The 23641-nt window shown below is 41.7% G+C and overlaps 2 protein-coding genes across 2 annotated transcripts in view; one reads left to right on the forward strand and one right to left on the reverse strand.

Annotated features, from left to right (window-relative positions):
* The window catches only part of LOC141497086 (uncharacterized), a 147981-nt gene that overhangs the window by 8270 nt on the left and 116070 nt on the right, over positions 1–23641 (forward strand).
* Positions 2991–20576, reverse strand: LOC141497092 (uncharacterized). Its single transcript, XM_074199685.1, has 4 exons — positions 20157–20576; positions 12513–12639; positions 12004–12099; positions 2991–8428 (listed from the first exon to the last, which is right to left on the reverse strand). The coding sequence occupies exons 1-4, from the start codon at positions 20172–20174 to the stop codon at positions 6204–6206; spliced, it is 2466 nt and encodes an 821-aa protein (XP_074055786.1). The 5' UTR covers positions 20175–20576; the 3' UTR covers positions 2991–6203.

A 23641-nucleotide genomic window follows, 5' to 3' on the forward strand; every position in this document is an offset into this window, starting at 1 on the left:
TTCTGTGATGCAATAACATCAACCATGCTGTTGTTAACACTTCCATCTCTCACCTCTGGGTATTTTCTCTGGCTGTCTACCTGACCTGAAATGTTTTTCCTCCTGATCTCTACCACCAGCCTTCTCTGGCTTCACTGGGATCCCAGCTAAAGCCCCATCTTCTGCAAGAAACTTTTCCAGTTCTCTTTAACTTTAGTACCCTCCCTCTGAGATTAGGTCCAGCTTTTTCTGGTACATGGCTTGTTCGTACATAGTTGTTTACTTGTTAACTGACAAAACCACAGCCATGTTCAAAAAACTCCAAGTAGACCAGCACAACTTGGTCAAAGTGAAGAAGGGTGGCATCTGAGTGATGTGAGAAGAAGATGAGGGGAAAAAATAGTTCTCAGTGATTTCTCTCAAAAAATAGGAGGCAAGGTTCTCACCTGAGAGGGTTGGGGAGGGTTGGTCTTCTGAGATTAGAGATGGAATGAAAAGGTTTGGGAGATCCACTGTGGAGAAGAGGATAATGAGCTCATCACAAAGATAGAAACAGATTGCTTTGGAGCAGTGAAGTCCCTGTAGAGGTTCCGTAGCAAATGGGGCGAGGGATCACTTGGTGTGGTTTCATGATTTCCTCTACCTTCATCACACAGAAGCATCCCTAAGTAGTCTGAGGTTTGGCTACAATGAGGTAAGAAGGCCTCAAGAGAAGAAAATGGTAGGAGTAGAACTGGTTCACCATGGAAGAAAGATGAAAAAAGGAGGACAGTCTACGAACAAGTAATAGCTTGGGAAAGAATTGAGGGGTCAAAGGATTGAACAATGATGATGTTTGTCCTTCATCCTCAAAGAAGACCATGACATCAGGGAGGTGTCATGATAAGCACATGAATTGCATTTGAGTGAGGGGGAGTTTTGCTAAGTCACCAATGTCACTATTTTCTTCAGGTCCATCTGGGTCCAGAAGTCAGATGAATCAGGACCACTGGAGATGGCCCAAAGGATTGGAAGTCATAATTAGATTGAAGAACAGGAATTAGGGTTCCAAGGCAGAGGAAGAATGATAAAAAAAATTGTGAACAGATAAAGTAATTTCAAAGTTCATGAACAGGGAAATGAATAACTTGTAGATGCTGGCAAAAATCATGCCACAGCAATTTATATATGTAACTGCAGTACAGTAGAATGGGGTCATAGGAAATGAGTATATTTGAGAAACTAGTCTGAGTAGTAGTGCACAACAGTCTGTTCTAAAATGTGACATATATCAACCCCAAAATGCAAATTGTCCAATAAAAACCATTGGACTTCCATCTCCATCATGGACATCCATCATTCACTTGGCTGTAAGAGATCTTCCTAAAATGCAGTTCTAACCTTGACTTCCCCAAACAACTCCGTTGGCTTTTTCCAGGATCAAATACAAAATCCTGTTTTGCCTTCAAAGTCCTTTATAACCTTTTCCTCCTTCCAGTCTTCCCATTCCTACTTCTCCACCCTAGGGTCACTGGTCTCCTTTCTGTTCCTTGCACAAGATATTTTGCCCATTTCTTTGGCTGCTTTCCATGGTTCTCTCTCATCCCTGCCTCTTGTCTTTCTTTCTTTACTGCAAGTAATCTTTCCTCTGTTGATTTTCTCCAATTTGTCCCATCTCTAGCTTGTTTATAAGTAGTTGTGTTTTTTAATTTTTTTAGTTTCTGCAAGGCAATGGGGTTCAGTGGCTTGATCAAGGCCACACAGCTAGGTAATTATTGTCCGAGGCTGGATTTGAAATCAGGTACTCCTGACTCCAGAGCTGGTGCTCTATCCACTGTGCCACCTAGTGCCCCTAAATAGTTGTTTGCATGTCATCTTTCCCATTAAACTTTAAGTTCCAGGCACATAATATACTTGAATCTACCCTTTACAATCCATTCAGTTCTTGGCGCTAATTCCCTTAGTGGATCTTGGGGGATACCTTCGGTCTGGAACTAAGGGGCAAACCTATCCTCTGTGAGCTGGAACTCTAAAATTGGCACTGAGAATCAGATGGGAGATGAGGCAGTTGCCTGGCTTCCTGCCCACTCCATGAGCTCATGATCAACCCTCTGAATTTTTGTTCTTTCCTGATCTTAGGTGATAAATGTTCCACTATGGGAGCTCTCAGAAGACCTTGAGTTCAGAAGATCCAGAGGGCCTGTCCATGATTGGTGCATTATGGCAAGCTTCTCTTCATCTTCTGGGGCCAGGAGCAGTGATCTAAATCAAGGCCTGATGAGCACCTTGAGGAAGAGGAATTGAATCACTGTTCTCTCCAACTTCCCTGAGCAGAACCTTCTCCCCAGCTATTCCTGCCCACCATTGGCTTCCTTCCTCCATAAGGTCTGGCTTGCTTGCATTTTTATCTCACCTTCCACACAATTCTCAATACACAGTAAGCACATAATAATTGTTTTTCCATGATGTTCTAATGCTTTGGAAGGGTAGTCAATTCAGAGTGGATGGCAGGTGACCTGAGAGTATAAGGCAATAATCTATGGGGGGGGAACCAGGAAACTACTCCTGTTGAGATTGTCACTCAAAACAGGATCTTGAAGGAAGCCAAGCATTCTTGGAGCCAAAGGGAAGAACATTCTAGGAATGGCAGACAGTCACTGCAAAAGATACAGACATGGAGAGTGCCATGAGCATCTCTCGTAAGGCACATGAGCCAGTATGGCTGGAGAATTTGGAAGCTGTGAACATGGAAAAGTGCAGGTTGTTCAGAACTTTAAATGCCAGAAACATGATGAGGAGTAATTGGAATTGGCTGAGGTGACTTGGCTAGATCTACACTTTGGGGAAAATCACCTTGTATCTATTTTAATGGAATCATTTTATTGCAAAGGATGGGGGGAGATTGCACAGTAATGATCTTGAAGTAAAAAAAAAATTAGTAAAAATTTTCAAAAATACACAGAGATGCAGAAGGCAAAACACAGGACAACATTGGAGTATGAATTTATTAAATACTTTTTAAATGCTATACACAGTACATCTATAGTTTCGTATAAAGTCCTTTTATATGGAAATACTTGTAAAGTTTGCATTAATAAACTTTTTTTTAAAAAAAACTCATTTTGGCAGTTGTGCAGAGAAAGGACTGGAGTGAAGAGACTTGGGATGGGCCAATTAGGAGGTGGTAGTAATGAAGCTCTGAACTATGGAGGTGGCTCTCTAAATAAAGAGAAGGGGTTGGGGGAAAGTTACAAGATTTAATTTAGTTGAATATGTAGGGTGAGTGAATATAAGGAGTCAGGGCTGACACTGAGATTACAAAACTGGATGACTGGGAGGGAATAATGAAGTCTGAAAAGGGGGAACGTTTTGAGAAAACGAGTTCTATTTTGAACATGGTAAGTTTGAGATGTCTGTGATGCACCAAGTTTAAAATGTCCAGTAGGCAGTGGGTAATGTAGAAATGGAAGAGGCTGAAGTTGGATACAAAGATCTGAGGATCATCTGCATAGATAATTGAGTTCATGAGAGCTGGAAAGGTCACTTAGAGGTTACAAAGAAGAGAACAAAATTTTAGGGGAATCTATTAAAGAAAACTGAGAAGAGGTCAGACAGGAAAGACAACCAGGATAAAGTAGAATCTCAAAAACCCAGAGTAAATTTTTCAGAAGAAAAGGTAGTCAAGGGGGGAGTGGCTAGTGGCACAGTGGATAGAGCACCAGCCTTGGAGTTAGGAGTCCCCGAGTTCAAATCCAACCTCAGACACTTAGTAATTACCTAGCTGTATGACCTTGGGCAAGCCACTTAACCCCATTGCCTTGCAAAAAAAAAAAGGAAAGGTAGTCAACTATAATATGTTGTGAAAGGATTGAGGACTGAGAAAGGGCCATTAGAATTGGTTTAAGAGTTCATTAATTTTGAAGAATTTTTAGCTTTAATATGAGGTATCAACTCAAATAGCAAAGGGTTTAGAAATAGGATAGGAGAGGAATGGAAACATTGAGTATAGCCACTTTTTCAAGAACTTTATCTGAGAATGGGACATACACAGTTATAGTTGACAGCCATGGTAGAATCTCGTGAATGTTTTTCAATGAGAGAAAAAGGGGGTAGCACAGTGGATAGAATATCAGTCCTGGAGTCAGGAGAAGTTGAGTTCAAATTCAGCCTCAGAAACTTACCTGTGTGACCTTGGGCAAGTCAGTTAAGTCATGCAAAAACAAAAAGAATGAGGGAAATTTGGCCATATGTACATATGCCATCAGGAAAGGAAACAGTAGATAAGGGCAGCTAGGTGGTGCAGTGGGTAAAGCACCAGCCCTGGAGTCAGGAGTACCTGGGTTCAAATCCAGTCTCAGTGTGTGGCCTTGGGCAAGCCACTTAACCCCATTGCCTTGCAAAAAACTAAAAAAAAACAGTAGATAAGGAGAGGTTGAACATCAAAGATAATAAGTTAAAGAATTAAGATTTAGAGTACTCATAGAGGGGTCAATCTTGACAAGATGGGACATTTTTCCCGTAGAATCTAAAGTGAAAGAGGAAATGGGAAAATGAAGATAAAGGGAGATTTAAATTAGAAGGCAACTAAATCAGATTAAAATATAATTGGAAAATATCTAACAAATAAATAAAATGACAATATAACATGCTGCCCACTGTTATTTTGAGTATGACATTACTGCTTTGGGTAAATGGCTTCACTTTTTTCATTGCTTGTGGGGTAATGTAGGGCACTTGAAGAGCTATGCATAGACCCTTGCTCCAAGAGAATCAGTCAGCTTTGTGGAGGACAGTCTGGAGATCAGCTCTCTGACATTGGGTTCCTAATGGGTCAATACTGAAGCTTGCCTCAAAAAGAACCAGCTCCACTAGATTTGTTCCTGAGGCTGTTTGCCATTGTACATACACTCCCATCTCAAGCTCTAATTGTAAGTAGTAATCAAGTCAAGGCTATCATTGGTCCTGATTCCAAATCACCATCCCTCCTTGACTTGCTGTTCCTCAATATATTCTGACTCTTCATAACAAAATAAGAGGTCATGGAGGCAGGAATTGTTTTGCTTGACATGGTAAATGCCTAATACAGTCTTCATTCATTCACTGAGCCAGGAGATCAGATAGGTGGTTATAATTGGTTGAGTGCTAAGAACCTGAATTAAGGTAGTCTTTCGTGAGTGGATTATATTAGTTGGAAATAGTAAGATTTGGCAATTGATTTGGAATGTGCACATGATAAATGTTTATAGAGTGAAAGAATTTAACTGTAGCCAGCTGGGAAAGATAAGACTGAGAGTTGAACACTAATGAGAGTATATGATTACTGAGATGAGGTCTTGGAGTTGGTTAGGAGGTGAAAGCAAAGGCACAAGAAAAGGAATTAGCCTTGACAAGGTGCAAGGATCCAGCAGGACTATAAAGAAGAGATATGAGAGGACAACTCCCAACTTAACATTCAAAAAATGGGAAGCCCACAGAAACAGGTATTACACATTGCACAGATTTTGGAATTTTTTTCTATACATTGAACAGTTGTGCTGATTTTTTCTCTAAGAAATACTATCATATGGGATGGCTCTCTAGGAGGAGGACAAGGAAGAATACTTGAGATAACTATGAGGTAGGAAAGGGAAGATATCAATAAAAATCTATTTTTAAAAAAATGATAGCTCTGAAATATTCATGTCCATTCTCTTCAATATTTCTCTACAGTATAAGGTATGTGCTCAAGAGGGTTTCCTATTTTCACTGTATAAAGGTTTCCATTCAATATGAATGCCATGACATTTAAGTTCTGTTCTGTGTCTAAAGGTTTTTGTACATTCATAAAGAAAAAGTGTATCTCTGCTTTGAGACTAAAAGGGAGGGGAAAATGCTTGACAATTCTAGAAACTTCTAGAGAGTGAAAGTGAAGCCAGTCTCTTGGAATGTGACAGTCTAAATCACCTGCAGTACATGTGAGGATTTTAGAAAGTAGGCACAGAAGGAAGACAAAGATTTTAGAATAGCTGCCCTGAAAAGTACACTAGAATTTGCTGAAGCTAAAAGCACATCCCTTTAAACTGAAAGATCTTATTTTTAGGACTGCTTGGGGAAACAGTTCTCCTTTTCCAACATTCAAACGGCCTTCCCATAGAAATTATCTGATTTTTAGGATAGTGCTATAGCTAAAAGTTCCATGTTCATTATTTTCACAAGATTTCTATCTTCAACAGCAGATGAGAAATGTTTAATCATGACATCCAAAGTTACTTTCCATTATGAATTCTCTGATGCTGAGTAAGCTGTGTCTTTAGACGAAATGACAATACACATTCATTGCATTCATAAGGTTTCTCACCAGTATGAATTCTTTTATGTCGAGTTAGATGTGTGCTAAGGCGAAAGGCATTCCCACATTCATTACACTCATAAGGTTTCTCTCCAGTATGAATTCTTTGATGCCGTTTAAGTTCTGGTCGGTGGTTAAAGGCCTTCCCACATTCACTACAGTCATAAGGTTTCTCACCAGTATGAATTCTCTGATGTTGGCTAAGTTGTGCTCTCAATCGAAACACCTTCCCACATTCTTTACATTCATAAGGTTTCTCACCTGTATGAATTGTCTGATGTTCAGTAAGTCCTGTCCTCTGGCGAAAGGTTTTTCCACATTCATTACATTCATATCGTTTCTCACCAGTATGAATTGTCTGATGTTGAGTAAGTCCTTGGCTCAGGCGGAAGGCTTTCCCACAAACTTTACATTTATAAGGTTTCTCTCCAGTGTGAATTCTTTGGTGCTGAGTAAGTTGTGAGCTCAAGGGGAAGGCCTTTCCACATTCATCACATTTATAACATTTCTCTCCAGTGTGAATTCTCTGATGCTGAGTGAGATATGAACTCAGGGGAAAAGTCTTCCCACATTCATTGCATTCATAAGGTTTTTCTCCACTATGAATTTTCTGGTGTAGTGTAAGTCCTCTGCTCCATCGGAAGTCCTTCCCACATTCATCACATTTGTAAATCTTCTCTCCAGTATGAATTCTATAATGTCGAGTAAGTTCTGCCCGCTGACTGAAGGCTTTCCCACATTCCTTACATTCATAAGGTTTCTCTCCAGTATGAACTGTCTGATGTTGAGTAAGACCTGTACTCAGGCGGAAAGCTTTGCCACATTCATTGCATTCATAAGGCTTCTCACCAGTATGAATCGTCTGATGTTCAGTAAGCTGTGTTCTCAGGCGGAAGGCCTTTCCACATTCATTACACTCATATGGTTTCTCTCCAGTATGAATTCTATGATGTCGAATAAGATCTGCCCTTTGACTGAAGGCCTTTCCACATTCACTGCACTCATAAGGTTTCTCTCCAGTATGTGTTGCCTGATGTTGTGTAAGTCCTGTGTTCAGGCGAAAGCTCTTCCCACATTCAGCACATTCATAAGGTTTCTCTCCAGTATGTATTGTCTGATGTTCAGTAAGCTGTGTTCTCAGGCGGAAGGCCTTCCCACATTCGTTACACTTGTAAGGTTTCTCTCCAGTATGAATCGTTTTATGTTGAGTAAGTCCTGTACTCAGTCGGAAGGCCTTCCCACAGATTTTACATTTATAAGGTTTCTCTCCAGTATGAATTCTCTGATGCTGAGTGAGATATGTATTCACAGGGAAGGCCTTCCCACATTCATTACATTTAAAAGATTTTTCTCCAGTATGAATTGTCTGATGATGAATAAGTCCTGTGCTTAGACGAAAGGCTTTTCCACATTCATTACATTCATAAGGCTTCTTCCCAGTATGAATTGTCTGATGTTGGGTAAGTTGTACTCTCTGCTGAAAGGTTTTCCCACATTCATTACATTTATAAGGTTTCTCTCCAGTATGAATTCTCTGATGTTTAATAAGCCTTGATTTCCACCGGAAGGCCTTCCCACATTCACTACATTCATAAAACTTCTCTCCTGTATGAATTTTAGGTCGATTAAGCAGTAAACTCTGGTGGAAGTTTTTCCCACTTTCATTACCTTGATGTTTTTCTCCAATTTGTAATTTATGATTTTCAGTGAACTCTGATGTATACTTGAAAGATTTCCCACATTCATTATACTTAGAACATATCTTTTTCACACAGATTCTGCCATATTTTCTTAGTTCTGTATGTAATCTGAAGTACTTTTTAAGTGTATCATATTTACAGAAACTCTTTCCTACATATAGTCTCTGTTGTGAAAAAAGGATTAGACCTCGATTGATGCTTCTGCCAAATTTATTATATTCTTGGACTCTTAGTTTATTGTGAAATTTTTTGGGGGCGATTTTTACTTGCTGAGAACATTTCTTATTGCTCTGCTGCCTCTGTAACTTGGTCTCACACTCCCAGGCTTTTTCTATTTTGGAGATACAGGTACTATTTCCTGTGATTCTTTCTTGAAATGATCCTTCCATTGAAATACTTAGCATTACAGCTGACACCTTGGTTTCAGGCCCAGTACCCCAATCTGAAAGACATAAGAAAAATGACTCTATTATTCCTCCTCCATTGTATTCTCTAACAAGGAAAAAAATAGGCATATTTTTTCACTGATAAGCAGTCAAGATTAATGGATAGAGCTTGAATTTACATCAAATTAGGTTCATATTACTTGTCTATCCCTAATTAGTTTTGTTATCAAATAATTTAACTGTTCTGTATCTCAGGTAATTTTCTTTTTTTCCCCTTTTTTTTAAAAAAAAAAAAAAGGTTTTTACAAAGCAATGGGGGTTAAGTGGCTTGCCCAAGGCCACACAGCTAGGTAATTATTAAGTGTCTGAGGCCAGGTTTGAACTCAGGTCCTCCTGACTCCAGGGCCAGTGCTCTATCCACTGTGCCACCTAGCTGTCTTCAGGTAATTTTCAAACAAGAAATTGATTACCATCTCCACTGTTGGAGGGGGTTATCACATTAATGCAAGCACAAATTCTTGAGAGACCGCCATGTATTTTCCTCAAAACTATGTTCCATGTCTCAGTAGTTCATGTCAAGCAGGACAGTTAAAGCTGGGGTTGTTCCAATTCTAGATTACCATTTACTTCCAAGTGTTGACTATCTAGTCCAGTCCACTAAATTTGAACTATCTGTGAAAAACTCAAGACAGTTTTCATCCTTATTACTGAAAAATACATGCTATCTGGTCATGCTAGACCCCTTTCCTGTCTATCATTTTAAATTATTTCCCTTGAAATAGCTAGCTGGCATTTACAAAGAGCTTTACAGAGATTTCTAATTCTCACAACAACACCAGGAGATAGGTATTATTATTATTATTATTCTCATCTTTGTGTATTGTAAGGCAGACCTGAAGAGTCAAGAAAAAAAAAGGAAGTACCCAAGGCCAGATTTGAGTTGAGGTCTTAGAGACTCCAAGTCTAGGTGTCTATCGAGCAGGTCACTTGGCTGCCTCTAATAAAATTCTTTTACCTTCTACTCCTCCATATGAATTTTGTTGGTTAATTTGAAACAAAGAAAAACAAGTAAACAAAACCAACAAACAATGACTGTGCCCACAGATGCAATAGCTTGTGCCTGTAGTTCATCAGTTCTCTACAAAAAAGACAGAACATTTATCACACAACCAGTTATTATAATTGACTGACTTAAATTTCATTAATATTATTGTTTTCTTTTTGCAAGGCAATGGGGTTAAGTGACTTGCCCAAAGTCACACAGCTAGGTAATTTTTAAGTGCCTGAGGTCATATTTGAATTCAGGTCCTCCTGACTCCAGGGCCGGTGCTCTATCCATTGCATCACCTAGTTGCCCCTCATTAATATTATTATGACCCTTGTGAATATTGTTATCCTAATCCTGTTTTCATTCTTCACTAGTTAAAAGATTTCCCTCATTCCTCAGAATTCAGCCTTTTTGTTTTTACTTATGGCACAACAGTATTATTACTAATAGCTTTAGCATTTATGCATTGCTTTAATGTTTCCAAAGTACTTTATCTCATGCTGTAACGAACAACTATTATTTAATTGGCTCCTTACAACTTTGCAGTGAAGTAGAAATATTATTTGCCTCATTTTGTGTTCAGTCACTTTTCAGTGATGTCTGATTTTTTCCTGACTATATATGAGTTTTTCCTAGCAAAATACTAAAGTGGTTTGCCACTTCCTTCTCCAAGTCATTTTATAGATTAGGAAACTGAGGTAACAGGGTTGCCTAGGGTCACACTGACAATAGGTCTAAAACCAGCTTTGTACTCATGAAGAAGAGTCTTTCTGACTCCAGGCCCAGCCTTCTTTCCACTATGTAGCCTAGCTGCCCTATAGCCTAAGTTATTTTCCCAGCGTCACAAAGATGGAAAGTGTCTGGCAATATCTGAACTTGGGTCTTCCTTATTCCAAGTTAATGAACAAGATAATTTGCCACCTAGCTACCCATTATATCATTATGCTAAAATTTAGTTAACCATTTCCCAGTAAATGGGCATCAGTTTGTTTTTGAAGAAAGATAGAACTATGATATAGATAGATCAAAGAAGAGTATACTGGAACTATTACCTTTCTTGCTTTGGAAACAATGCCTCTTATGATAGTAATTTCTATTTGGCTGCCATATCATAATGTCCTCCAAGTCCATTAAAATACCTGAATTTTTTCATTGTCATGTAGCCCTGCCACACTTGCACTGAATTTGTAAAGTTTAATTTTTGAGTCAAAGTATAGAATTTGGTATTTATTCAATTATTAAATCTCATGTTACTCAATGTGGTCATTTCTTCAAGACCTTCTTTGGTCTTGAAGCTCTCTTTCTACTTTCTCACAAACCACATGCTAGAGTACAAAAATAATAGTGACTAGTGATCCCCCTTAAGATTTCTGAAAATTGCTAGAAAGTGGAAGTTCCAGTGATTAGAATCATACAGGGCAGACCTGAGGTTGCAAGATGAAGTCTGTTTTGATTTTCAAGGAGCCATCTCAGAATGGGTTGCCCTGTATCCAAATATATTACTATCACAAGATGTGATTTCTGTCAAATGATGTCAGGCAAGAATCAAAGGATTGACAATAAAATACAAGACAATCATATCAGAATCAATTGTAATGCAACATCATTGAATGATGTAACAACCAAAGTTGCTACCTAAGTTCTACTAGGACAAATTCTTGGGAAATGTCCTGGGAGCTAATCCATGTGCTTTTTCAAGCTCCCCTGGAGCCTGACCAGCAGACACATGTAAGCAGGTACAAGCCTGAGGGCAAATTCATATAATACAGCGTTCCTATTTTTAAAAAGCCAAGGCTGAGAAAAGGGATCTGTTGACAGACAAGCCTGATGTATCTGAATTCCCAGAGTATCTCAATGGGAAAAGGATGTCTTGGGAGAGGCTTTGGGAAAAAAGCAGCATCCCAGGCAACACAATGCGAATGGTAATGCCTTATCCCACTAAATTCCAAAGCAAGTATCCGCAATACAATGGAATGTTTCTTTGAATAATGCTTGTGCCCATTGAACTTCAATAACCAGATGTTATGGTGTTCATTAGTTAGTGTCTCAATACTCACCCGAAAGACCATCTACTCAGGAAAGTCTAGCAAAACATGCTATGTTAAAGTGATGGAGCACTGTCATATCATCACTCCACAATAAGGAAACAGAATCAGAAGCATGAGAGTCACAATGACTACGTGGTGTAACAACCCTTGGTTGCCACTGTTTAGACCCAGTTCTCCATCTTTCATTGAATGCTGACTGCTGTGATTTGTCAAACGTGGCTTCTGCATCTAATCCTCTGAGTTTTGTTTATTTAATTAATTGTGCCAATTTTTTAAAAAGTTGAACCATCCTTTCTTGAAACTCTGGCCTAATTCCAACTTGTCAGTCTAGAGTTTGCTTTCTCTGGAACTATAAGCACATAAGAGAGGAGAGAGGCCAGGACATACTTGTTTAAGTGACAGTGAGGATCCGTGAAAGGCTTTTCAGCTTTTCTCTTCAGGTCAGGCCATCACCAACTGACCAGGGCTTCCCCTGAGTCCTGAGAAGGTGGTTGGTCACCTGACCTGTTGCTTTTCCAAGACTCCTGTTACTCACCTTGACTGTAACTTCTTGGAACTGCTTCTCTGGGGAGCCAAGGTGCTTCCCCTTGCTCCAGTTGGTAGATCACATCTGGTTTGGAAACTTCAAGTCCTATTCATTGAAAACAAGAAAGTAAGTATTGAGAACAGACAAGACCCCAGAATTCAATTCTGAGTTTGTCTCTTAAAAAAAAAAAGGCCATCTGGTAGTTCAAGGATCCTCAGAAAGACACTCTTTGTTGTGTTGCTCAGAAACAGGGAAGAATGGGCTATAGACTAGAGTTAAGAAAGACTTTTTGGGATCTAAAAATCTTAGATCTGAAGGAACAAAGATTAGAGAAGTGAAAGTCAAAAGTAAGCAATATAAACAAACTGTCAGGTTCTTCTCTTTGTCCTGGCCACAAAAGGATTAGCAACCTGAGTCTTCCTGCTCAGACAGAACTACCTGCTCAACCACTCCCATGACACTGGGATGCATGCAGGAAGGGAAGAGACAAAGACCCTTGGGGAGCTTGTGGGCCTCACCCAGGCACACCAGGTTCCAGTAATTCTCTAGCATCACCTCCCGATAGAGCTCCTTCTGGGCAGAGCCCAGATTTCCCCACTCCTCTGGAGTGAAGTCCACAGCCACATCCTGGAATGTCACTGATTCCTGAAACAACAAAGACATTTAGTATTATCCATGGATCACTGTCACAAACACACACACACACACACACACACACACACACACACACACACACACACACAAGAAATCAAAGACACTACTAGGCCTTTTATGATTATAGCAGTTGTAGTTTCCTTCTAAGTTCTTCTTACATGTGACTTTGTCACAGGAGGATAACTGTGTTGTGCATTTTGCTCTCAATCCCCAAAATTATAATGTTGGAGATTAAGATGCTGCCACTAACATCGATTATCAATGATGCAAAGAGGCAAGAAGGGAATGTAATGATCGAAGCCTGGCCAGGAGCTAGGAAGACCTGAGTTCAAATCCTATCTCAGATACCTACTAGCTATATGACCCTAGATAAGTCACAGAACCACAGGTTCCTCTAAGGCCTCAATTGCCTCAACTGTAAAGTGAGGATAATAATAATAGCAGTACCTCTCTTGAAGGCTGTTGTGAGGAACAAATATGATAACATTTGGTCAAATAGTTACAGATGTAAAGCCTCTATCAGTTTATTTTCTGTTGGGGATAGGAGGGAGGAAAAAGAGGGAAGGAGAAAAATTATAAAACTAAAGCCCTGGGGCAGCTAGGTGGCCCAGTGGATAAAGCACTGGCACTGGAGTCAGGAGTACCTGGGTTCAAATCTGGTCTCAGACACTTAATAATTACCTAGCTGTGTGGCCTTGGTCAAGACAACTTTAGAACATGCTAATGAAAAACAATGAGTTTTATGAGTCATGTACAAGATTAGACCATCAAGAGACAAGTCAGCAAAGTTGTCACCAAAAAGTCATCATTCTGGTGTTCTTTCCCATGTTGCAGAAATGCTGAGATGCCTTACTGATATGGGAAAGATCTACATTCTAAAGGACAAGGACTCCCACAGCACCAAGGCCATTACCAAAAGTCCTGTTTCTGACTAGATCAGGTCACAGAGGATGATGGTTCTGGAAAAGGCAATGAGAAAGATGTCTCTGAACAATATTCCCCTTGCTATAATTGACATAATGTGCGTGTCATGACATCAATTCATTTTATGTCATGGTCGTCTTCAATTCTGAAGGACCACAGTCATCATTACCAACATCATCACGTACAATTTTCTTTGTTCTTTATGCAAATAGTTGTGTTTATTAATATTTCTCAAATTTGGAATAATAAAAACAATTTTTTAAAAGAGAATGTGGAATGATACATAAATAGACAGACTAACAGCTGATTGCCTAGCCAGACTCAAAAAATAGTCAAGAGTGGTTCAACAGAAGGTCTTTATTGGAGATCCCCAGGGACCTATCCTAAATAACACTATCATTACTATACTGTTAAAAGGCAGAGATGGCATGCTAGTCGCATTTGCCAACAAAACAAAATTGGGACGTGCTAACATAACAGCTTACAAAGTTCCTATTGAAGATCCTTGCAGGAAAGAGCCCTGGGTTGAATCAAATAAGATGAGACTGGGAAAGTGGATGAGGTAGGTCATCCTCTGAGGGTGGACAGCAAAGCTGGAGTTTTGAAGTTGCAGTGAGATAACAAAAATTCTTTGGAACCTTCCAAAGAGAAAAGAGAGATCCTCAGCAAAGCCTCCCTGTACTGCTTTAAAAGTTAATCAATGGGGGTGGGGGTGGGGGGTGGAGCCAAGATGGAAACAAGAGAGGATCCTCTCTTAGGCGCTCTCTCATAAAACTTATAAAATAAGGACTCTAAATTTTTGAGAGACAGAACCCACAGAGGGACCCAGTGAAGCAGTTCTCCTACTCAAGGTAACCTGAAAAAGAGCAGAAAGGCTCTGCTCCCCAGGGTTGGAGGGGCAGCTGCCAGAGGGGTGGCCTGCCAGAGCGAAAGAACTTCAGCCTCCCGAAGGCAGCCCCAGGGTGCTGGGAGCCCCAGCGCACAGCAGCGGGGGAGTTTCCTGACCTACACCTTGGGAGCACCGAGTACAACTTGGGGGAACAGCGGGGGACCTCTGCCAGAGCGCCCTCAGGGCACACAGCTAGCAGCAGTGGCCAAGGCAGTCCAGATCCAGGAAAGAGAGAAGCAGGCAGAGCGGGTAAGCAGGAGCCCCAGGGCATGAGCCCATTGGACCTAGAGAGGGGAGTGAAGAGAGAGATTGCTGAGCTCTGTCCTCTGCCCTTGGAACAGGACTCTGGGGCTCTGACTACATTCAGATCCTGATCACAGTCTAGGCCCCCCATAGAACAGCTGGGCCCCACCACCACCTCAGCCCTGTGGCGGGGGGGGGGGGGCACAGACCAGGAGGACAGAGCCTCACACCCTTGTGGGAGTGTCCCAAAAGCTCAGGAAGCACCCCCAAAACAGGCTCAGGCTGGGAAAATGAGCAAGCAGAGAAAAAAAGAGGAACACCATTGAGAAATATTTTGCATATGAGCCCAAGAAGGATCAAAATGCTCAGTCTGAAGATGAGGAAGCACAAGCTCCTGCATCTAAAGACTCCAAGAAAAACAGAAATTGGGCTCAGGCTATGACAGAGCTCAAAAAAGACTTTGAAAAACATGAAAATGAAGTCAGCAGCCTAGTCAAGTAAATCCAAAAAAAAAAAATGCTGAAGAAAATAGCATGCTAAAAACCAGCTTAGGTCAAAAGGATAAAACAGTTCAAAAAGTTATTGAGGAGAATGCTTTAAAAAGCAGAATGGGCCAGATGGAAAAAGAGATAAGAAAGCTTTCTGAGGAAAATAAATCCTTCAGACAAAGAATAGAACTCAGGGAGAATTACGAATTTACGAGAAATCAGGAATCAATACTTCAAAACCAAAAGAATGAAAAATTAGAAGAAAATATGAAACATCTCATTGAAAAAACAACTGATACGGAAAACAGATTTAGTAAAGATAATCTAAAAATTATTGGAATACCTGGAAGTCATGATCAGGAAAAGAGCCTTGACATCATTTTCAAAGAATTACTACAGGAAAATTGCCCTGATATCCTAGAAGCAGAGGGCAAAATAGAAATGGAGAGAATCCACAGATCCCCCCAAGAAAGAAATCCCCCAAAAACCAACTCCAGGGAATATTATAGCCAAGTTCCAGAACTCCCAACTCAAAGAGAAAATATTACAAGCAGCCAGAAGGACACAATTCAAATATCGTGGAGCTGCAGTCAGTATCACACAGGACTTAGCAGCAACTACATTAAAAGCTCATAGGGCTTGGAATATAATATACCAGAAGGCAAAAGAACTTAGAATGCAACCGAGAATCAACTACCCGGCAAAACTGAATGTCCTCTTCCAGGGAAAAAGGTGGATTTTCAATGAACCAGGAGAATTTCAAATGTTCCTGTTGGAATTGTCAGAGCTGAACAGAAGGTTTGATCTTCAGATACAGGACTCAGGTAAGCATAGAGATTGGAGAAGGGGGGAAATATGAGGGACTTAATGAGGATGAACTGCATGTATTCCTGCATAGAAAAATGACACTGATAATACTCATATGAACCTTCTCAGTTAATAGAGCAGGTAGAGGGAGCTTTTATAGTTGAAGCACAGGAGAAAGATGAATTTGAAGATAAAATATGGTGTAAAAATGGAGTCAATAGAAAAAAGGGAAATGGAATGGGAGAAAGAAAAAGGAGAGGAGGAATAGGCCAAGATATTTCATATAATAAGTTTTTTCTTTATTACAATGAGCTATTGCAATGATATGGAAGGGGGGAGGCAAGGGCGAATGAGGGAACCTTTGCTTTCATCAGAGGTGACTAGGAGAGGAAACAGCATATATGCTCAATGGGGTATAGGCATCTGGAGTAAGAAGGAAGGGGGATGGGGGAAGGGTGGGGATGTGAATAGAGGAGAAGGATGGACCATGGTGGTCAGATTTAACACATTTTCTTTTTTACTTCTTGCAGGGGGCTGGGATTGGATGGCCTGTCTGGGATCACAGGGCCAGGTGGATTCTGGGCCTAAGGGGTGGTATGGGGGCTCAGGGCCTCTTGGCCCCAGGACCAGGGATCTGTCTGCTGTGCCACTCAGTTACCCTACAGCAGAGTCAGTGAAAGGAGAGAGAAAATATAGTACATGGTAGTGGAGAAATAAGTAAGGAGGGAGTTGCAATCAGCAATGGCAATGCTGGAAAAATATGGAAGTAACTTTTGTGATGGACTTATCATAAAGAATGTGATCCATCCATGACAGAGCTGGTAGTGTTGGAACACAGACTGAAGCACATTTATTATTACTATTATTATTATTATTATTTTGGGGGAGCGTAGGGCAGATGGGGCTGGGTGGCCTGCCTGGGGCCACATAGCAGGGTGATCGTTGGGTGTCTGAGACCAGATTTGGACCCAGGTGCTCCTGGCTCAAGGGCCAGTGCTCTCTCACCCAGCCGCCCCTACTATTTTACTATTTACTATTACTATTTTATTATATTTTGGGTCTTTTCTTTCTTTTTTTGGTTTTTGCAGGGCAGTGGGGTTGGGTTGGCTTGCATGTCACTCAGGTGGGTGATTGTTGGGTGTATGGGGCTGGATATGGACTCGGGTGCTCCTGGCTCCAGGGCTGGTGCTCCGTCCACTGCACCATCTGGCCATACCTACAATTATTACTATTACTTTTTTTAATTTTAATTTTTTTCTCTCCCCTTTACTTTATTGCTCAAGTGAGTCTATATTTTTTTGGGGGAGGAGGTATTTTGTTTACTCTTAAACAAGAATATTTTATTCATGTATAAAAAACATTATTTGTCCAAAATAAGAATAAATATTAAATTAAAAAAATAAAAAAAATAAAGGTTAGTCAATAAACTTTTATGAGACATCTACTATATAAACTTGAATCATGGAAGAAAAGCCACTTAACTGGTCAGATCTTTGGGCTCAGCATCATCCCTCTCCCACTCCAAGGAGGTCAATGACACAATGAGAAAAGTTTCATTTGTGCCAAAATATTTATATCAACACTATTTGTTTAAAAAAAGAGAGAGAAATTAGAAGCAAAAGAGCTCAGATACTGGATAATGCTCAAATTTATGAAGGTAATGGATTATTATTGTATTACAAGAAAAAATGAATGTGAATAATTCTAAGAAATGGAGAAATTTATGCAACAATGCAGAAGAGCAACAGAATGACATAAATGACTGTGACAATGTAAATGAATGTAATCACAGCTAATAAACTAACTTGTATGTAGTGCTTTAAGGTCTACTAAGGACTTTCTCCATATTATCTCATTTGATTTTTAAAACCTTTGTCCCATATGAGGCAGTATTTGAACCCAGGCCTTCCTAATTCCAGTTTCAACTCTATCCAATATTCTATCCAATTGAAGTACAATGGAAATTAGTGATTCTCAATTACTGATGTTTAAAAAAAAATTCCGTTGCCCTCTGTGTTAGTAAGCAGTAACTACAAAAAAGAAAAATTATAAATATTATTTTCCGTCTTTGCTTAATCTTTTTTAAAATGGCTTGGCAAGGGGCAGCTAGGTGGCACAGTGGATAGAGCACCGGCCCTGAAGTCAGGAGTACCTGAGTTCAAATTCAACCTCAGACAGTTAATAATTACATAGCTGTATGGTCTTGGGCAAGTTACTTAACCCCACTGCCTTGCAAAAACCTGAAAAAAAAACCCTGCAGCCTTTAAAAATGGCTTGGCAATATCCAAAGATTGGCATTTGAAAGAAATATTCCTTGGAAAAGAAGAATAAATTATGAAGACCAATGGCATCTGGTGGAGGGAAAAGTGAATTAAAATCTTGAAATTGGATGGTGGGGCAGCTAGGTGTCGCAATGTATAAGGGCATAGGTCCTGGATTCAGGAAGACCTGAATTCAAATCTGGTCATAGAAATGTAATAATTAATGAGCTGTGTGATTCTGGGCAAATCACTCAACCCCATTGCCTTGCAAAAATAACCCCCCCCAAAAAAAACCCAATTGGATGGCACAGATGTTCCATCCCCAATTCAATTAATCACTGAATGCCTAGAAAACTTTTGTATATCAATTATTTTCTTTCTCTTTGTCTCTCTCTCTCTCTTTTTGTTAGGTTTTTGCAATGCAAACGGGGTTAAGTGACTTGCCCAAGGCCACACAGCTAGGTAATTATTAAGTGTCTGAGGCTGGATTTGAACTCAGGGCCGCCTGACTCCAGGGCTGGTGCTTTACCCACTGTGCCACCTAGCCACCCACCTATATCAATTAAAAGAATATGAAAAAGTCTTTAATTTGAGAAGGTTCAACTATTTTGATAATTTAGATATACAGATGACATTACACAGAAGACATTAAGTGACTGGTTGAAACAAGCTAGTTCTCTGAAGGAGGAAGCAGCTTTAAGCAGCTCTCACATGATGGATCCTATAAAATCATCAAGTCTCTCAGAGGCCAGGAGAACTTCGTGAAAATTCTGTTTTTGACCATACTCTCCCCATGATCTTGTGTGTATAAAGTAAGACTCTAGACTGCACTTTGGGGGTATAATTTTATAACTACTCATTACTGCTGGTGACAGTGAGGCAGCACAGTATATAAACTATTGGGCCTGGAGTCTCGAGTTTAGTAGACCTGAGTTCAAATCCAGCCACAGACACTTATTCTGTAAGAGACCCTGGGCAAGTCATTTTAGCCTATATGCATTTCCTCAACTATAAAATGAACTGGAGAAGAAAATGGCAAATCACTTCAGTGGTTTTCTTTAACAAGAAAATTACAAATGGGATCACAAATAATCAGACACGACTAAACAACAATAATGTTTGTCCTTCATTTTCAAGGAAGACCAACTCATCAGAGAGATGATGCATGAAAAAAACCCATGAACTTGATTTGAGAGAGGAGCTGCTGTATGTACCAAGTCAGCAGCCTTAGTTTCTCCTCCAGTCATCCAGATCTAGGGACCAGATAATGAATCAGTAAGACTGGAGACAGCTCTGGATGCAAGGCCCAAGGTCAAAGAGCTAGTAAGAGTCATGTGTCTGAGGTTGGTTGGATTGGAACTCCTGAACTCCCGACTCCAAGGTCAGTGCTCTATCCGCATGACCACCTAGCTGCCTCTTTTTTCAGTTTTTTGTGAACTAAACAAAGATATCTTTTCAATCAATGAGCAAGTATTGACGATGTGCCAGGAAATGGGCCGATGGCATGTACAAGGCACCAATGTGTCGGTGGCCGCCCCTTCACTGCAGCGAGGCCCCGGCCGGGGGCGCCGCCCGCGGTCAGCGAGCTTCATCCTCCTAAGTTCAAGGCTAGTCTCGGCCGCTCCTGGCTACGTGACCTCGGACAAACCATTCACCCGTTTGCCTCAGCGTCCTCATTTGTAGAAGGAGTTGGAGAAAGAGGCGGCCCACCAAGAAAACTGCAAATGAGGTTACAAAGGATCCCGGGGCCAGTGGCTTCCTGGGGCCCACGCGCCGGGGCGGGCTCGAGCTCCGAGGGGGCCGGGCGCCGGGCAGCCGGGGGGCGCGCGGGGCGTCCTCCCTCCGCCGAGAGCCCGGGACCGGCCGCCGAGCCCCCCGCACCCCCGGACTGCTCACCTGGGGGCCCGAGGCCATGGCCCCCGGCTCCTCCGGGCGCGGGGTCACGCGAAGGGGGCGCGGCGGGAGGAGCCCCGCCCCGGATGTGGAGGGGGCGGCAGAGGATTGGCCACAGAGGCGGGCCCCGCCCCTCGACCACGACGAATGGATTGGCTACGGGCGGGGCGATCGGGGGCGCGTGCGCGGAGCGCGGCTTGGGCTTCTCACTGCGGTCGTCTCCGAATTCGGGCTTGGGCCGCTCCGCGCCCTGCTCCTCCCGGCGCCTGCCGGCTCAGGCCTCTGGCCGCCCCTCTCCCTGGAGCGGGACGGAGAAGTCGCGACCGGGCGGCGGCAGCCCCGAGGGCGGACGTGACGCCACCCGTCATGATCCCGCGGGGGCGGGGGGGTGAGAGTGGCGGAAGCCGCCCCAGACTTCCGCTACCACTTCGGCCAATCCGGTGAGTGCGTTGTGCCGTGGGGTCGGAGGGTCTCGGGAGAGAGCGCACAGAGGGGGCTTCTGGGAAACGTAGTCCTGCCGCCCGAGCCTGTGAGTGCGCATGCCCGTGCCGCAAGCAGCCGCAGTAGGCCGGAGCCCTCCCCCTCCGGAAGGGGCCGCGTCCGGTCCCGGCTCGTGGGGGAGGGGAGGCTGCGGACCCCCCCGCGGGGTCCAGGGGGTGCTTCCCGGCCGCCCCCGGGCAGGGCGCAGCCCCACGCGTCCGCTTTTCTCTTCGGACCTGCGGGGGCACCGGGGGCCGGCCTGGGCGTCGGGAGGCCGCAGTGGGCACCGCAGCGGGCAGCGCAGCACACGCAGGCTCCTCTGGGCCGGGGGCTGCGCCGGACAGCGGGCCGGGGCCTTACTGGGCTCCCACTCCGGTCACCCTGGGGACCTGGCCGTGACCTCCAGGGCTCTTGGTTGGGTCCAGATCCACAGAACACACTGCCCAGGGGATAGTTCAAGCAGCCTCGAAACACCCCAAATTTAACATGTCCAAAAAAGAATTTCGCCTCCCTCCAACCCATTTTCCCCAAAATTATTTCTTTTGAGCACTCGTGACCCCTCCAGGTTCCCAGGGTCCCAACCTTATTGTCACAATCTCAGTGGACACTTACTCCCCTGGAAAGAAAGGATTATTAATAACCAATTAATTGGGGAGGAGGTTTGCAGGGTTTTTTCACCTTCTAATTCCTCATTTGAAGGCTAGGTTAGATGAGACTGGGCTGCTCTCAATCATGGGCATGACCCCCACTCAAGTGGTCTGGGGGGAAGACATCCTTTTGTATGCAACGATAGAGGCAAAATGATCTGGACATGGAGATGAGTCTCTTGGGCCAGAGTGACATAACCAGTCACTCCCCTCATTAAAATAAGCCCACCTTATGCTGAATATATATTTATTGTCCAATTAACTAATTAGAATTGCTACCTACCTGCCGGGAAAAAGTACTGAAAAAAGTATTTAGGCACTCAGGGGATCCCAAGCTTGATCTTTGGCTTCCAAAAGTACCAATGACCACATCTTAACATTATTTGCTAATCATAATCAATAAATTGGTTGCCCAGAAATGACATCTCTTGGACTTCTCATTCATCAAACCTTCATGCCCCTACATCCTGTCCTTTGCAGTCTTGGTGGTTCTGCCTCCATCATCTCTCACACCAATCCTGCTGTCTCCACTCTCCCTCATCCCCTTGCTTTCATCCTCCTTCACTTCTCACCCACTGAGCCTATAATGTTAACTGATGATCCTGCTTCTAACTCTGCCCTCTCCATTTCACGCTCCAACCAGCAGGCAAAATAACCTTTCTCCAAAAGAATTCTAAATGCCATAGTAGCTATGTATAACTCCTAAGAATAAAAAGTACCAACTCCCTATCTTGGAATTTTAAAACCTCCACAATCTGCTTTCATACTCTACATTCCACTAGAAGTCAGGAATCATTTCTTTAACACTTACAATGTGCCAGACCCTTGAGTTAAGAGGTAAGGATACAAAAAAAGGCAGAGAGCGGACAGTAGTTTAGAAGGGAGCAGAGATTAGCAGGGCAGTGTTGAAACTGTCATATGAAACTTGGAATAAACACATACAAAAACCCCAAACTATACACAGTAGATATTTTCTGTTCACATTCATTCTTTTTCTGTATTCTTTGCCCAGGGCAAGTATTTTTAACCTGGAGTTCAGGATTAGATTTCAGGGCATAGGGGGAAAATTTTATCTTTATTTAATTTTTATAACTTATGAAACTTTAATATTTCTTTTGATTATGAGTTTAAAAAATAAATTTTCTAAGAAGAGATTCATGGAATTGATTATTCAGTCAAAAAAATTCATAACATGAGAAAAGTTAAAAATCTCTGGTCTACAGGACAGCTAGGTGGCGCAGTGGATAGAGCACTGGCTCTGGAATTAGGAGTTACCTGAGTTCAAATCCAGCCTCAGACACTTAATAATTACTTAGCTGTGTGGCCTTGGGCAAGACACTTAACTCCATTGCCTTTCCAAAAAAAAAAAACCTAAAAAAAATCTCTGGTGTATAAAATATATTATTTTCACTTTTTAAAATGTTTTATATATTATTTTCTCATGGTTAGTTTGCCCTTTAGTTCTGATTCTCCTTTCACAACAGGACCACTATAGAAATGTATTAAGCATGATTGTACATATAAAACATATTATTTGCTATCATGGGGGGGAAAGAAGGGAGGTAGAAAAATATGGAAGTCAAAAATCTTACAAAAAGATGAAATGTTGAAAACTATCTTTGCATGTAATTGGAAAAAATTTAGAATAAAATAACTTAAAAAATAATTTCTGGTCTAAGGAAATGTTCGTGTTTGTGATGTTTGACAAGTACATAATAATGAAAAGGAAAATTTCTTTAAAATGTTGTACCACACTGCCATGTGTTTGTATTTCTATGACTGACCATCTACCACCACAAAACTTCATCATTGAACCCTCCTTTGAATAAAGCATAGTAAAGCCAAACAAATTCATACATCCTAAAATGCACTCTTCCCTTTCAAACCCTGTGAGCTTCATTTAATGCTCAACTCCATAGCCACCCATTATGTGGGATCCCCTTAGTTGGGACTACTGTACCCATCTTCACATTACAGGCCAATTCCCCAGGGTGTTCTCTACTTTAAAAAGCTCTGAGAAGTGCAGGGCTTTTAAGTTATTGTCTATATCTCTTGGAGCATAGTGAATTACATATAATTTAAAAAGCAGCATTTCTTTAGTTGGACAATTTAACTGTCTGGGAATATCTTGATCTAAATGAATAGAGTGAAAATGGATCATTTCTGGAGTAATATCCTGGAATCAGCAAGGAGAAAAATGGAATTAAAGGAGTGGACTAAGAAAATAGTCTTAAAGAAGGGGAAGAATATTTTTCCTATGAGACAGGAATGAGTGTATGGCTGATAGCCTTCAGATGATTAAGTAGGCAGGTTGAGGAAGTATCTAGGAGATTTTCCCTAATTTTCTTAGAAAATGAAGAG

This window comes from Macrotis lagotis, chromosome X (assembly GCF_037893015.1).
Source record: "Macrotis lagotis isolate mMagLag1 chromosome X, bilby.v1.9.chrom.fasta, whole genome shotgun sequence".
Classification (NCBI taxonomy): domain Eukaryota; kingdom Metazoa; phylum Chordata; class Mammalia; order Peramelemorphia; family Peramelidae; genus Macrotis; species Macrotis lagotis.

Excerpts from the sequence above, each read along its gene's own strand:
- LOC141497092 (XM_074199685.1), bottom strand. Across the intron at positions 12,100-12,512 it reads CTGGAACCTGGTGTGCCTGG|GACTTGAAGTTTCCAAACCA; the intron begins GTGAGGCCCACA and ends TTCAATGAATAG. Across the intron at positions 8,429-12,003 it reads TCCAAGAAGTTACAGTCAAG|ATTGGGGTACTGGGCCTGAA; the intron begins GTGAGTAACAGG and ends TATGTCTTTCAG.